This window comes from Egretta garzetta, unplaced genomic scaffold (genome assembly GCF_000687185.1).
Source record: "Egretta garzetta isolate BGI_Z169 unplaced genomic scaffold, ASM68718v1 scaffold230, whole genome shotgun sequence".
NCBI lineage: Eukaryota > Metazoa > Chordata > Aves > Pelecaniformes > Ardeidae > Egretta > Egretta garzetta.
Window position 1 is genome coordinate 539491 of NW_009258281.1, and position 16409 is coordinate 555899.

The window sequence follows — 16409 nt, forward strand, 5'->3', positions numbered from 1 at the left end:
ATGAGAACACCTGGTAAAGCCTTTGCTAAAAAAAAACTTCCATCTGATGTCAAGTTTCATTTCATATGAAATTACCTATGCCAATAAATATGCTTATGCTCAGACCAAAAGATGTGTAAATACATCCTTTAGACTTTCATTATACAAAGCATTTCCATTGGAATACCTTGCTGAATCTCATTCTAAGGACTACCATTATTACTCTTTCACCATAGCATTGCTCCCAGTAGAAACCTGTATTCAGTCTCAGTGGGAAAGGAATTAGGCAAAACACCACCTGCTTTTACAGAGTTTATTGATCGTTTCACAGAGAAATTATTTTAATCATTAAAAGTACACTCTAGTGGTTTAGCTTTGTTAAGCTTATTAATATTTCCCAATAAATTGAATGACTTAAATGAAATAGGAATAAATATATTTTTTAATCCATCAATACTGGCACTGCATCTGGTGACTGGGCTTACAGGACTACAGAGCAGGCAATTATTTATGTCACCTTCAAAGAAGCACATATCCCACAACAAAACAAATGTCATAATAAGTTATAAATACATACATATGTATATACATAAATATATAGTCCTTCATGTGCAAGAAGGTAAGTTAAATAATAAAAATACTAAAAAAAATCATTCCAAGGCAATATGAACACTTTCCACAAAATGTTTTTGTCTGGTGGTAACAAGGTCATTGGGGGCAGGGAGTATAAAAACATTTAGCACCTGAGAAGCAAGAGGTCTTCATCTGTTTTAGCACCATTTTCCCAAGATGCTCACTTCATGGCACAATATTGTAGAGATACTGAAGAGAAGTAAAACTCCTGAAAGCCTTTTCAGAGACCTCTTGCAAAATTACAGCATGATTACATTACCTCTTAAATTAAAAAAAAGTTTCTTACAAAGTTCAGCCGAACTGTCAGAGTTGCCAGGATTAGATCTGGGACCAAATGTATTATGACTAAGCTCAACGCTGTATAAATATTAGATCCATTATTCAAACAGCTCATAGGACACCGTGAACTTGATTTTACATTGACAAAAACTCCCCATGAAATATCTTTCCTGGGATTTTTCCCTAGTAAGTGTTGTGGTGTGGGCCCCTGTCTGAGCAAGAAGAAAACGTAAATAGCAGGTACCCATTAAAGGAGGTATAGCACGCACGTAGCCTCAGACAAAAGAATTCCAGCATTCAGTTTTTGTGAGTTATTAACGGCAGTCTGCTCCATAATTGTCGGTGAAATAATCTCATTGACACATACAAGTTAGGAAATAGAGGTCTCATTAACAAAGCCTCTAGCCTTTATTAGATCATATAAATAACCAAGAGAGCCTGCAAAAGATCGATTACAGCCTTTAAACGTTTACAGAATCAGTGTTTAATTAAGACAATTTTAATATGCAAATCAAGCCTAATTATCATCATTTGTTAATGTTAGTCTGCCTGGGCTCTAAACAGCTCCAGCTGCAAATATGGTAACAGTATCATATTTTTTGCTGCTTTTTTTTTCCTAGGAAGAACTGCAGAGGAAACAATCAAGTTGTGCTACCAGTATGTACACAGGCTTTCAAAACCGCATTTCCATTTACCATTTGGAGATGAAGGTCAAAAAAGTGCTCAGCCTAGCATAAAATCTAGCTGAAATGTTATGCATTTCTTCACCCGCTATTTTGTAGAGTGCTTTAATTAATGTATTTCCTTCAAAGTAAGTAACCCCTCCAGGAGCTTCTTTTGATGAAAATCTGCCCTTGTTCAATGCAGTGATTGAATAGATAGGTTTATAACACAGACCATTGTCACTCAGAAGCTGATATGGGGATTTTTTTTTTTTTCTTCCTACTTCCTCTGCCCTGGGAATGGTAGGTAACCCTCTTATGCTGAGAAGCCACAGCATTACGGCAAATCCCCTGAAAATTAAAGTGTGAAGCAAACAGGGGAAGAACACAGCCTTCAGCAACACGATGGGAGGAGCAGCCAGGGAGTAATACAAAGCAGCGGGGAAGAAAACAAAGGCCCGTGTCCTGACTCTTGAAGAAGTAAAATTAAAGTCTCAAAGCCCCCATGAATTTGTTTTGGGAAAGAGGGTGGGGCAGCTGCAACACAATCCTGGTAAAAATCGTTCCCTTTTCCCGATGCTGCTGCGCTCCTCCTGCCATGATGAGCTGCACGGATTAAAATGAAGAAAGGGAACCACTCAGCATTGGGCAGTATTGATTTGTTGTTGAATGCTTACACATTGACAGCGAGGGAAATATGAAATGTTTCTCTTTGCAACACTTTACGATATACTTCTTCATTTTTCTTTGCCATTATGTTTTCTTTCTCGTATTCCTGACACTTTGGACCCTGTAGCTGCCAAGCCCTCAGATGGTTGAGGGTAAAAGAAAAACTTTCTGCTTTTACTTATTCTGTAATATATTCGGTATTTCTAAGTAAGTGAAGTCCTCATAGAAGAAAAAAAAAAAAAAAAAAGGCCATGCAGTTACAATAGGCAATGAGTCTTTCAAGACAGAATGAATAAAAATGTAATAATCAGAGCAGAAATAAAATACAAGAGGCAGTCTGAAAAGCCCCCAATTCAAATGGGAGCAGAGTGGCTTTCACCCAACGTCTTGACTGAATAGTGGCTGAAAGGACTTCATACAGAAACCGCTTTTGGGCACGGCGCAGAGCCATGGTTGGGTAGAGATCTGTCAGGTGATTGCTTTCCAGCTCCTTTTTGAAAGGTCCCCTGGAGACGGTCTTGGGAAATGGGGCATGTTCAGTAAAACCCATGCATGCTACTGCCGACACAGCAGGTCCACACAGAGGTTGAGCTACGCTAGGGGGCAAATTTGGGTGAGGGGGCAAACCCTTATCTAGCAGGAGTGCCTAACACTTGCCAACTTGCAGGCAATGAAGAATGGAGCCACAGAGTACAAAGCTGTTGAAGGGGCTGCTGAGACAGCTGGCAGGCGCTGCAGCTGGATTTATAGCGTGTTCCCACCGAGAGCTGTGTGCAAAGGCACCGTGTTTCTGCACAGACCAATAATGACTGTGGGAGCTGCTATCATTTCTGGGTGAAAATCTGAACCTGAGAAAACCACAAGAATTTGAACTAATCACACATGGAAGGGAGCACCTACTAAGTTTTCTAAAGCTCTCTATTAACTGTAATGAAAAATGTTTCTTATTCTTCATTAGATAAAATGGCCAGGATTTTCACAGAGCCTACGGAAGCTTCAGTGGAACTTTGTATAATGAGTGAAACAAGTACATTTTCATGAAATACCTGCAAATCCAAAAGCAGGGAAGAAAGACTTGAAAAAAAAATGCAAACTAGGGCATGCCTAGCAGGCTTAGTGGAGAAGTTTTACGTTCAGACACAGTATGCACACAGTTACACCACTGAGCTCTGAGCTATGCTGCCAAGACCAGGACAGGGAAGGAAAGAACGGAGGAGTACTTCAGAAGTTCAGTTCAGTCAGTCATTTACTATGGCACTCCATGCTGCGTTGGCTGGTTTTGCCCAGTGGATGTTTTCCTAGTGGAAGTCAACAGTGCCAATGCACTTCATACAGACAGCAAACTGACGGCAAAGGAAAGTGAAATTACCAAGACAATCCTTGAGCCACTAATTCGCAGCTGAGGGTTCACAGTCATTTTCCAGGTCACCTCCACACTACTTACTAACACTGGATAAGAGGCAGTCCTTCCTACTCCAGCTGAAACTTCTCAGACCACGGGAAGTCCTGTGCCCCAGTATACCTGCTCCAGTTTTCCAAAACCAGTTGCACACAAAACCAGATTCTCTCATGGAACATGTGGTTATGCTGTCCATAAATATTATTTCATATTCTCAAGTCTAAGCTTGCTAGCTGTATTAAAAATACATGAAATACATTTTATGTTTGACACATTGTATGGTCTTATTATGAATAAAAATGTCCCTTCGCTTTTGTATCCTGCTAAAGCCTTGGCCTTAGTGTCTCAAACCTGCCTGCAGCTCCAGTGATGGGAAGCTGAAAACATTCCCAAACTTCCTCCTATGTCTCTGAGTGTTGTCATGTGCACTCAGCAAGATTAAAAGTACCCGAGTCAGACACAGATCTGGTAACTTCCTAAGATATATAGACATATCTCCGAAAGCAGATATTACTGTCAGAAAACAGAGAGTTTTTAAAATTAATTCAGAAAAAAATTATCTGCATTAGACATGCACATCAACAATCCTGCTCCATAACAATGTTCAGGCATTACCAAATTAAATGCTACTTCTTATGTAGTGATATTCTCCATGTTGAGTCATTTGAACATCCAGATTTCAAGAACATTGTTATAAGAACTGTCATAAATAAAAAGTACTACTTATCCAGCATTTTATACCCTGAAACAGTTTGAGCCTTTGTTGAAGTCTCACTCCAATGAGAATGGAATTAGTGCCCATTTTACAACGTGGAGAAAGGGAAGTACGCTGGCACACATGGCTGAAAGCTGCAGGAGGAATCCTGACACTATGTTTAAGCAGAACAGGGCAAAATAAAATTTCATTCCATTTCTTAGATAGACTGAGCAATCAGCATGACTCTTGGCCTATTATATATGTTTTGCAGGTCAAAATTTTCAACGACATTATTACAAATAGTAAAGAATGAAACACAACTAAAAGGTCGTCTTTCTAGAAGACACCAATATATTTTTTTTTAAATGAGAAATGCCATTTTAATTTTTTTTTTGAAAAAAAGCTTTCAGTGTGATTTGATTATAAAGCTGCAACAACTATAAAACACTGTTTTCTTTTTTGTTCATTCTCCTTTCCTGTCTCCTCCATCACTAGGAACAGTGTAAGTAGTTATTCCTAGATCTGAGAAGTAGAGCTCTTTCATTAATTTTATTGGTTTTGTAATTTTTCAATTTAAGCCAGATCCTTGCTGATTATTGAAAGAAAGAGAAGTAAGGATGTCTTTTAAAATTAGAAAAAAACATGCATTTAACCAAAAGCAGCTCTAAAGGAAAACTCATGAAGCACTTTAAATGCAAATTACCTATAACTTGCATTTCATTTCTGCAAATTTGCAAATAAAATTCTAAAATCTCAACCAAAGCACTTCGGGTTTGTTTGCAGCTAGCTCCACCAGGCTTGTGTCCTTCTCACCCTGATTCTCTCCAGGGAATAGCAGGAAGCTGGATGCCCCAGGCTCCCCCTCCAGCCAGCAGACGCTCCACAGCAGTGCAGGCTGGCCTGGGTTTGCGATCCCTGGTGTGGCAGGGCTCTGCCCTTCGTGCCAGCCGCGCTGCTGTACAGCAGGGTCACTGCAATGACATGGCAGAGCTAGTGTCTGAGCTCAAAAATAAATTCATGCCCTTGCATGTCTTCAAGCCACATGCAGAGCACCTTTTATCCACAGTAAGAATATATGGCCAGAATAGCCTCTCAGGTCTCTTCGGGATGTATATCTACCCACTGTACAAGACAAGATGGCACAAGAAGCATTGCACTATGAGATATCACGTTATGTTCATTTTCTCTTCAGTGAACTGAACTGCAAATAAATGACTCAGAAACCAGCATGAAATGAGGACATATCACCAACGGGGTTTTATAAACATTATTTGTTAGAAGAAGTAACTCTTGTAACAATATATGACCCATGACTAATTTCAGGGGGTCAAGGTGATCTTTGCCCTCCACTGTGTAGAGTATTATTCTTCTCTAAAGAAGTTCAGAGGTTAATGAATAAAGTGTCAGCAAAGAAGAAATGAGACTAAGCAAGAAAATGCCCGTTCTTGGGCTCTGCTATAAATAATGCTCTCATTAAAATTCTGCCTTGGAAGAAAGGCAAGTCCATTAGTCTAGGAGCTAATTTTTACTGGCTCCTTAGATGTATGCATATTAAAAATTCAGCTTTTATAATTGCCAGCCATCAACCACCTAGTCAGTGCTGTTCTTGGAGTTTTTAATTATTTACTTCATTTGCATAGACACTCCAATTTATGATCAACCATTTAGTTATCAAGGGACAGTTTTAGTAATTCCTCTTTTACATTTTTATTTATTCCTTTTGTATCCCTAGCAGGAGTGCTGAAAGGGCCTTGCCCAAGTTGTGCAGCAGCAGGACATGCCCACTCCAGCAACCACAGCCTGACGCTGTGACGTGTGGATGTGCTTCCCCACGCCCTCTCTCCCTGGGCCAGGGCAACAGAATCACAGAATTGTTCAGGTTGGAAAAGACCTTTAAGATCATCAAGTCCAACCGTTAACCTAGCACTGCCAAGTCCACCACTAAACCATGTCCCTAAGCACCACATCTTTTACATACCTCCAGGGATGGTGACATGGTACGGTGTACCTACATGGCATCTGCTAAACGCCCGTATCCCACCTCAGAGCGCCACAGCAGGGTGCGAGGATAGTGCTCCGACCCAATAACTTAACCCCCTCTTCCTCCTCAGATGCTGAAGGCCCTTGCCTGGCACCTTGGCCTCAAGAGGGGGGAAGGGCTCACACTTGGGAATGTGCTGCCTCTTTGCTACGAGTGCTCTGGCACTTTGCCCCAAAGCTCTTCTCCTCTGGGTTTTCAGTCTCGGGCTGTTTTCTTCTCCTCTCGCAAACTTGCTCTGTTGTCTGAGGATACTGCTGCCACGAAACCTCCAGTACCACCCTTCCTCCGTACAAAGAGGTCCCAGCCTTTTCTGTTCATATTTCTAAGCAGACAAGTACACGTTCTCTCTCAAAATACTGTCTGCCCAACTCCTGGGACACACAAAAAGGAAAGAAAACATAGGAAGATGGAGGCTTTGAAAAGAATGAGTTCTGCAGTCGCGCAGGAGCACACCTGTCCCACCACTCCACCCAAGCCCAGGCCCTGGGCAGCTGGGCTGCACTACCACCCCTGATGCACTCTTCAGCTGGACATCAACCACCTGGGCACCACTAGTCCAGAGACAGCAGTGAATCTTGAAAAGCCACCCAATTTTTTGTTCATCCTTAGAAACAACTAAATTATCGAACGAAAGACATGTTGTCTGTCTTCAGCATTCAATGGCAGGCTCCAGCAACAATGGGAATGATTGATTTGTAATCCCTGGTATCATTGTGCTCCTCCCCGGGTACCATCTCTGATGGCATTTTGCAGACAGGATACCAGACAGCAAATGCGAAGGGAGCAAAGCAGCCTTGCCTGGCAGGAAGGGAATTGATTACCAATCCCTCTTTCTGCCAGGCAGAATTTCTTTGCTGCATTTCATACTTTTCAATGGGCTGTCTACAGACAGCCTCCAGATGGCTTTGGGGGGAAGTGAGGGCAATGACACTAGAGATTACAAATCAATCACTATTATAGAGCCTTTTATTTGGTAGAAGCTTCTGAGCAGAAAACAGATACCAAAAATATATAATACATCCTGATTTTTTGTTTGCTGTTTCCTTTCCTTAAGCAATTTTATGTCCTCTTTTCCTCCTGACACCACTGCTTTCTCTTCTTTCACTGCTTTTACTTCCATCTTTTTTAGTACATATTTCTCATTTGTACTTGATTTTATCCTTCTATCATCTTTCTCACTAACCTACGCCATCCATAGTTACCTGACATGGAAGTAAAACCTGATCTTTCTACTCTACGCTGTCGTCTTCCTTTTCTTTCACACCCAGATCCCTTTTCTCAAAAAATGGTATGGTAACGCTGACAGAGAACGGAGCAAGGTCTACCTAATTTTTATTGTCTTGAAGCCATCTCATATATCATTCTGACTGCTTGTGCTCATAGCAGTATGTCGGGTTTAGTACGATAGGATCCAGGCAATGAGGAGAGAAGCTAACAGAGAGTCTGGCAAAAGATGATTGTAGCCCCTCAGCTGCAATATAAAACATCCAGAGAAAGCTCCGCATACATCAGGGTACACACACACTGCTGGGCACTGGCGCCACATTGCCATATGTGACACTTCTGATCAGTGCATTAATTTTATAAGGGAGATCACGGATGGAGTCCAATCCAGCCAGAAAGAATCAGAATATACAGTTATTCCAGAGCTTTTACATGAGAACAGTCCCAAACACTCAGCGCACAGGCACGATTTTACTCACTTTTATGCTTTCTTTCCTGTTCTAATTCATGCTGTCTTATCAACAGAGGTGTTATCAACTGGAACAAGTGAGGTAGATGTTGACAATAGGTTTGTTGGGCAGAAGTAAAGAATTTCTAAACAATAAACCTGATCAAGATACAGGTCAGTTTAAATAAATCAACTGACATGCATTTGGTAAAATAAACATCAGAGGTGTTGAAAAACGCCTTTTAGAAAGCTTTGGCTTACTGAGTCAAACCAGCTTTCTGTCCTGAAGTGTTAACAAGTTTAGATTTAAGTATATTTTTAGAAACTGAAAAATACATCAAAATTGGTGGAGGAGAATATATTTCAAAATTCTGGCAATGCAACAGTTTGATTGTTCAGAACAGAGATTTTATCCATGTATTGATACACAGAAAGTTTTCAAACTACTGACTTTTCATTCTAATCCAAGTAGGAAGTTTTTTTCAAAATCTCAGAAATGTGTTTGATTATTAAACCCCCCCTTCCTCCCAGGAAGGATGTCACTTTGTTGTTGTGCAGAGATCCAAAATTACGGTAGAAAACTCTCTCAGGACCAGCATCTCCCCTGCGTGAAACATCCACTATGAATTTTCAAGTGCACCAGCTATGGCAAGAGACATTTCTGAGTTATGACACCACTACTGTAAGGCAGACTACACAACTGAGTTCAAGTCAGTCATGTTTTACCATCAGATGAATTACTAGAGCCAGACAGTAGTGCTTTTGTTATAACACAAGAGCACAAAGCAGTGGGCTAAAGACTGCAGAGGAAACAGTTTCCAGCGGGGTATGAGAGTGCCACGAACACAGCACAGCTTATACAGCAAAGAGTGAAGCTGAGATTTGATGTGCCTTGCTAAAGAAATCAACACTGTGTTCCTTCACATCTCATTCAAACTCTTGAGAAACACAGTGAGGTGCTGGAGGTTGTGTTTTCTACTTACGTTTGTTCCATTTGGGGGTATCTCCAGTTGCACAGTGTTATGCTGAAGTCAAGAGGTGAAAACAAAAAAAAAGAAAAAAGAAAAAAAAGCAAAAAGAAAAAAGAAAAAAAAGCCTGCATGACTCATTTTATGCATCCAATACAAGATAAGGGAATCCAAATTTCTATTTATGATAAATTTTTTGACAGCATCAATTCCGGTCAGAGATACTTGGGCTCCCCAAGTCTTCAGCAGCAGAGCAGCTCTTTTGTGCAGCCTGTGCCAGGACTTCAGACTCCAAGGCTTGTGCTCCACTCACCTCGGAAGCCCTTCTATGGGGGCTGCCACTGAACTGCCCTGCTCCCTCCCAGGGGATGACTAAAATTTTCACTGGGATGCTGCCTAGCATGTAAGAGAAGCTTGTAAAATAAAGATGTTTGCACAGAAATATTTGGGTCAATCAGCATTTTACGATTAAATTCTCTTCCATCAGATAATTTTCAAACAATGTTAAGAGAGATTTTGTGTTTAGGTTTGTAACACATCCTTAATCTCTATCACTATTTGGAAAAATATATACAACAATAATGATGTTTACTCTATTGATTCAACTATTGGAAATCTTGAGATTTTGACAAAATATATTTCTTTTTATTATGCTATTTCTGACAGTTGAATATTGCTGAAAATAAATAGCAGGCAATTATTTTAATACACTTTTACTGCACGTTACTTTAGGAGATTGTTCTAAATTGCTAAAGACAGAACCAATTTATCTAAACAGAATTATTTAATACCAGTATGGATTAGCATTATATTGTCAGATAGGCAGAAACTATGGATAGAAACTATAACTCTTTTTCCATTTCTTGTCTTAAATTAAGAAGAAGATGGCTGCCCTAGAACAAGTCAAAATATTGACTTTTATACCAGAAAGAGCATGTGCTCCTTCAAAATCTCTGGTAATTTGGTGATGCTCCTAGAGCAATTTGGTGATATTCAGAAAGCTTATATTACTAGACACTATTTGTAATCCATGTTACCTGCACCTGAAGACTTGATCATTTCCTCTAAGCTCATATACACAAGGGAAGAAGATTTATAGAAAAAGAAAACAATTTTCTGGGTTTTGTTTGTCTGTGAATGCTGGCAGTAAGCCACTGTTTTTCTGAATCTCCAATTTTTTTGCCTCTATGTTAGACAGATGTTTATCTAAATCATTTAAATCTCTGTCTTTTCTGGTTTAGACACATTTAGTATTAAGGGATGCTCCCTGAGTAACAGCATACATTAAAAGTTAATTAAGAGGAAGTTAAAGAAGAAGGAAAGTAATTACTTTTTTCATACCCCCAACAGACATTTATTTCATTTTGGCAGTTAAAAATGAGAAGATTTGGAATAAAGGTGTGAAAACTGGCAATACATATTTTTAGGGAAAAGCTTTATCACCCATTTCCTTGCATGCTAATTAGGAAATGCAATCCACTTGCTTATGTTGAGTGAGACTAGTAAGTAATATACTTCATTAATTTAATAACCAAACTTTTTAAAAGTAGCACATCTACGTCAAATAGCAGGCAACCCATTTTTGAACATTACACTAGTAGACACTATTTACTGGTTTTTTAAGTTATTATTCAGTGTCAAATAATAACATCTCTATCATTTTAAGTTTAATACAACTATTTACTCTTGACTACTAATTAATGTTTCTGAGAGAGCAAAATATATCTAGAAAAATGTGTGCACACATAGTTCCCCCCCACCTCGTAGACACACACTTTTTAACTTGCAGGTGTGTGTTCAACAATTGTTTGATTCTCACTTATGCAAATCACACACTACTGGAAACACTAAGATCAACATTAAAAATAAAATTTTGATAACAATATGCACATTTTTCCTCCAGAGGAAGAGTAGTTTCTGGATTTAGAACATCATAAACCCAAAAGTAATAACAAAAGAATGTCACAAAGAAAAAAAAAGTCAGTCTTAGCCACAGCAAAGCTGCTCTATTTAAAGTAGGGCAATTATTCTTCTAAAATAAAGCCCTCAAGCTCCAAAGATGTTACGCGCCCTGATGTCAGGCCTCAGAAAGGCTGTACCGGAGAGGAGTGCCTGTGTGCCCTTAAGGTTATCAGCTGCGGGGTGTCCTCAGCCAGCCCTGGAAAGGCAGTCCCCCATGGGGGAATGTCAGCCCTCTCCCTGCCTATGCCCAGTTGAATCCAGCTGAACTCCACCACCGTGGGTCACATCTGCTGCTGTCGGTGGCGGGGGGAATTTGAGACATGAGGCTCTGCACTATTCAGAGAGGAACTGACAAAGGGCTAGTTTTTAATAACATGACTAAAAGGGAACCCAAAATGGGAATACTATGCAAATCCATAGTAGATCTTTCAAAATCCATTTTCCAGATTTGGAAAGGGAAGATTTCAGAAGGACCCAAATTCACAAAAAATTCTGCCTCTAAACCAAAACTATTCAAATATGTTACACAGTTTTTTCCAGGATAAACCTGTGGGTGTTTTTTGGTTTTTTTTTTCCCCCTCTGTAGTAGTGCATCTACCCCCGTTTCTCTCTTCAACCACTTCACAACCCCAGGAATTCCCCCCAAACCTCAGCCTTTGTGTAGTGAGTTGGTCGGTTAAGCTCCCTTAATTGCACCAGAAACTCCTGTGTGGCTGAGTCAGGGAGAGGCCACTGTCCATACTGGAAACACTGGCTGACTGGTCAAGGTGGGGAGCGGAACAGGAACCATCAGTTATCCCCTGACAGCCTTGAGACATGCCTCACCTGAGTTGCAACCCACGCAAAGCGGTACCATTGTCACGACTAACGTGAAGCGGTACCATTGTTACTGGCATTCCAGTAATCGCCAGCTGGATTGTGGTCAGGATGGAAATTTACTGATGACTACAGCCCATCATCTCACGACCCTATAAACAGCGGTCCTAAATGAGGCCCTTTGAGCTCTTCTGGACCACAGCAGGCTGCGACCAGTATCTCTTTCTGAGTGGAGAACCTCTCAGAGTTCGCAGACTCTAAGTTTGCAAAAATTGGAGGTCCATCACTGAAGACCGACAGTGAAGCCTGGCCTGAAACCCTTCATTCCTCAAGGCTCAACCCTCACCCACTGAGAAATACCAAGACATTCAACATGGGTTTCACTGAACTTGAGGGGAATTTTTAGCAGGTATACCTTTATACATATATATATATACATATATAAAACCATGTCTGTGTGTATGCATGTGTGAATTGATTTAAGTAATCTGTAAATGTGTCATTTGATTACAAAATGAGTCTTATTCTGCTGCAAGTTATATATATATTATCCTTAGACATAAACCACTGACCGAGTCTGAGACTAAGATTGTACCTAGCCACACCTAGACTCTTCTTCGAGAAGTTTAGAAATCAAGGGGGTCTATTCTGAACCTTGTGACTCAATGGGAGGGTCCTCCTTATCCTCTGCATCCATGATATCTCTGTGAATCATTCTAACCTGAGTGCAATTTAATTTTCCTTTGTGTTCTTCTTCCATCCAGTAATAGAATGAACCTTGCCTTCTTCAAATCTTTAACTAAGTTGCTGTTTTGACTAATTTTGTCGAATCACTTTGTTAATCGACTGATGATTGAACACTATTAAAATATCACAATACAACCATGTGAATTGCCATAACAGCACAAATAAATTCTAAACTGCTACTAAATCAAATTGTGTAAAGTCACTCATTCGTATCTTGCATTTTCTATCCTATTTCCTATGAACTTGAATTTTTTTGAAATTCAAATTATGCTCATTACAAATATGACTGAAGCTATTAACACTTTAACTGTGGAAAATAAAATACTTGGGCCCCAAGTTTCTTATGTGAAAAGGTCTGACTTTAAGTTATCCTGTAGCCCTTGTCTGTGACGGTGGCATTGCAGGAGAGCCACAGAGAATTTGGAGGTTGGTGGGAGAACATGCCTGACAAGGCATTTTCATGAGGTGTCCCAAATGCTGCAGAGCCTGTGAGGGCAGGTCTCTCCATTTCTTAACTTAACCAAAGGAGAGAGCACAATGGCCAGGACCAACATGGTTAGGATCATGGTTAAAATATAAACTGAGTGACTGTACCCAAGTTTTCACTAAACACTGAAGGAAAACAAGAAAATTTACAAAAGTCTGTAATAATCACAATTATAAAGATAAACTTCAAAATAAATGGCAAGTAGAATTAACACAAGGGCATTTGTCAAGAGGTTGCATACTTCCCAAGGCACAGGCCCTGAGGCAGGTGGACATGCAACCTGCATTTCCAAAAAGCATTGAGTCCCAGCCTCAACTTTCTAGGGTTCCATCTCAACTAGTAAAACCAATTGCGTGCCATTACTGGATGGGGCTGGAAAGGAGGGCGAGTTTGGCAGCAGGATTGAGGTAGATCTTGGAGTGCAATGTGCAGAGGGTCCCACCTGGCCCTCCCTGAGTCCTGACCTGTCCTGCTCTTGTGTGGCTTCTTTCTAAAGCAACTCTTTATTGCTTTTGCACAAACCTAATATAAAATAGGAGAGATTTAAATAAAAGGAGGACTGTGGGACAGTCATATCAGCATACATCAATGAGTACCTCCTTCCCCATGCTGAGCCGAGCTTGTTCACAGTGGAAAATTGGACCATTGATATTTATTCTAGTCACCAACAGGGGAAGATTACGTACAAAGGCTTTGTCACATTGCTAAATTTTGCATCTTGCCTATCAGTTTTGTCCCAGTGTTTCCAATCTGTGTGTGATAAATGCCTTCTTTTTGAAAGATTATTGCTTCTCTATAAAACATTTTTGAGGAGAGAAGGAGGAGAAAGAAACAATCAGCTGAGTAAGGGACTGGCATGTAAAATACTATCATTTGCAAAACACTGGCCTGAAACCCACTTGGAGGCCGGGAAGCTGGGCTTGAGCCTCAAAAGAGGAAAAACTGAATGCAATAATTACATATTTATTTTTAGACACAATGAAAAGCTAAATAAACCATAAAACCTGTGTTTACCGGTAAATCCTTTCTGTCCAGAAAATCATGCTGAGTGATGCAGGAACAGTCAGTTCTCAGGGGATCAACTGGTGGTACCTTTTTGGCAGCGTTTCGTTCCTCCTGTGTTGGTGCCAGGACACTTTAGGTCCTGAAACAATTAATTTTAGTAGTGCTGCAGCAAACTATTGCCAGAAATCTGAATTCAAAGACAACAATGCTGCTGCTGAAGCTTGTTTTTCTGCCCTAGCTCTGAAATCACCTTACAATCAAGAGGGGCTCTGAGGTTGGACTCCAGAGAAGCTGACGGAGATCAGCCTGACAGGAAAGCGGGACACAGAGCATCCAAACATAGCATTTGTGATGGGATCAGTGCACCCACGACTGCATTTGGCAAGGGATAGTGTGTGTGACTGGGATTTATGGCAGGGGTGAGGAATTGCGTGCTGACTGCTTTGATAAACATGCATCCTTGAGGTGTGCCTAATTGTTCTAAACAAAGGTGATACCATTAAACACAGGAGGAGAAAACACACAGAGGAAATTCTGTAAGTGATCCCACAGGACTCTGAGGAGGAGCTTGCCTAAGAATGAAGAGCCTGGGCACGCGTTATGATGCAAGAAAACCTGGCTGTTTGACTAAAATGACACAGCAATTCACACCACCGACTGGAATACCGTCCCGTTGTTAGGAAAGTCCAGACCAGCACAGTGACAAAGACAGATCTCTTTTAGTTGCTTGACATAAATTACAGCATGTAATCAGCCCTGCCTTGTATCCGTTGCTGCAGAGTCAGGACACTTGGGGTTCTCAGGGTACCAGCACAGACAGTTCTCCACAAAGCTAGTCACTACCAGTTTTGACAATTTCATGGTTACAATGCCAACATATTACCCTGTCTGAAAGACAACAAAAGAATATGCACTCCTATTTCTATAGGCAATATGAAATCCCATCAGGGTAATCTACTGGAGCAATCTTAAATAGAACTGTACAACACAAATTAGGTGCTGCCTTATTGCTTCTCCTCTCCAATAGCCCATACTAATGTCTCCCCACATCCACATTGGTAGCGTACAACACCTGAAGCTACTTCTCAGGAGAAAAATTTTTCATTCCACCTCCACCATTTTAGCAACCAGGTCTCTCTTTCATTTGCATTAATTTAATCCTTTCTACAGAATAACCCAAAAGACAGAAGTGGAAAAAAAGATTCCAGAAAGAGAGAATTGAATATGTTCATATTCCAGGACTTCAGCTGAATCATCTTTACACTACTGGTATAGCACACTGTGAGATGGCAAGACACTTACTTTTGAATGTGTTTTTTTTTTCACGGCCTGTGCTGCGGTCTACATCAACAAGAAAGGATGAAAGGGTAGATGGAAAAGAGGCGAAGCGATATGCCAGCTACTCATAAGCAAATTCTTGGCTGCGTGAGGAAGAGAAGCAGCATCTCCCAAAATTCATATCAGTTTTGTATTAGACCAACCACACTGTCTCTTAATATAAAATGACCTCAACTATTTATCATGCTTATAAATATGGAAGCTGAATTTAATTATAATCAAAGAGTTGGATTTTGGCCTTGGATCATAAAATGTGAACAACACCTCTCCTTGCTGTTGCCTTGGAGGTATCAGAGCATAAAACTGTTTTAAACCTGTGTCTGCCTGGCAGCTCTCTGTACATTAAATATGTACTACAAAAATTCTATCATATGGGAAATGTTTGAAATACGAATTGCCACTGCAAACTTCCACTATTCATTGACGCTGCATGGGGCATCCTACTGAAAACCAATTTGACAGCCTCCAGCTTTTCCTTCAAAACGAGGATCCTCAACTATTTTGCAGATGACACTTAAAACTGACTACTTAAGCTTTCTTGAAGCAGCAAGAAAATATTTTTAAGCAAATATCCTGCAAGCTCTGAAATTCCAGTTTTCTGAACAAGCAGCTGAAGTCATCCCAAAGGCCTGCCTAGTTTTTAGTTCAAGCCGTTTCCCAGACAGTATCTCTTTTGCTATTATGATAAGGATGTGTGAAGAGGAAGTCTAAAGAAGCCACCCACTGAGGCTGTGGGGAACCAGAATGGGAATAAATCTGTACACAAGCAGTAGCAGTTAGAAGGGAGTAATCTATACAAAGCAACAGATTGATTCACCACCAACGTTTTGATTCACTATTTACCAAACTGGAAAGCTATTTATTGAAAATATGTTGCTTCACAATGTTATTGTTAGTAGAAAGGAAATTGATTTGTAAGGTTTCAGGTTTTTTTTTTTCTTTTTTTAATAGATCTTTCTGAGAATGCGTAGCTGCAGTCACCATGTCATCAGACTTCTGAAACTTGAGTTCTTACAGCTATGTCTGGAAAGTGACAGTGGAATACGTGGTTTGAT

At 40.3% G+C, this 16409-nt stretch overlaps 1 protein-coding gene across 1 annotated transcript in view; it reads right to left on the minus strand.

The window, feature by feature from the left end:
- The window catches only part of SPAG16 (sperm associated antigen 16), a 416421-nt gene that overhangs the window by 137609 nt on the left and 262403 nt on the right, over positions 1-16409 (minus strand). The window contains 2 exon segments of the mRNA XM_035891998.1: positions 8689-8723; positions 10595-10610. Of these exon segments, the coding sequence (XP_035747891.1) occupies positions 8689-8723; positions 10595-10610 (51 nt within the window).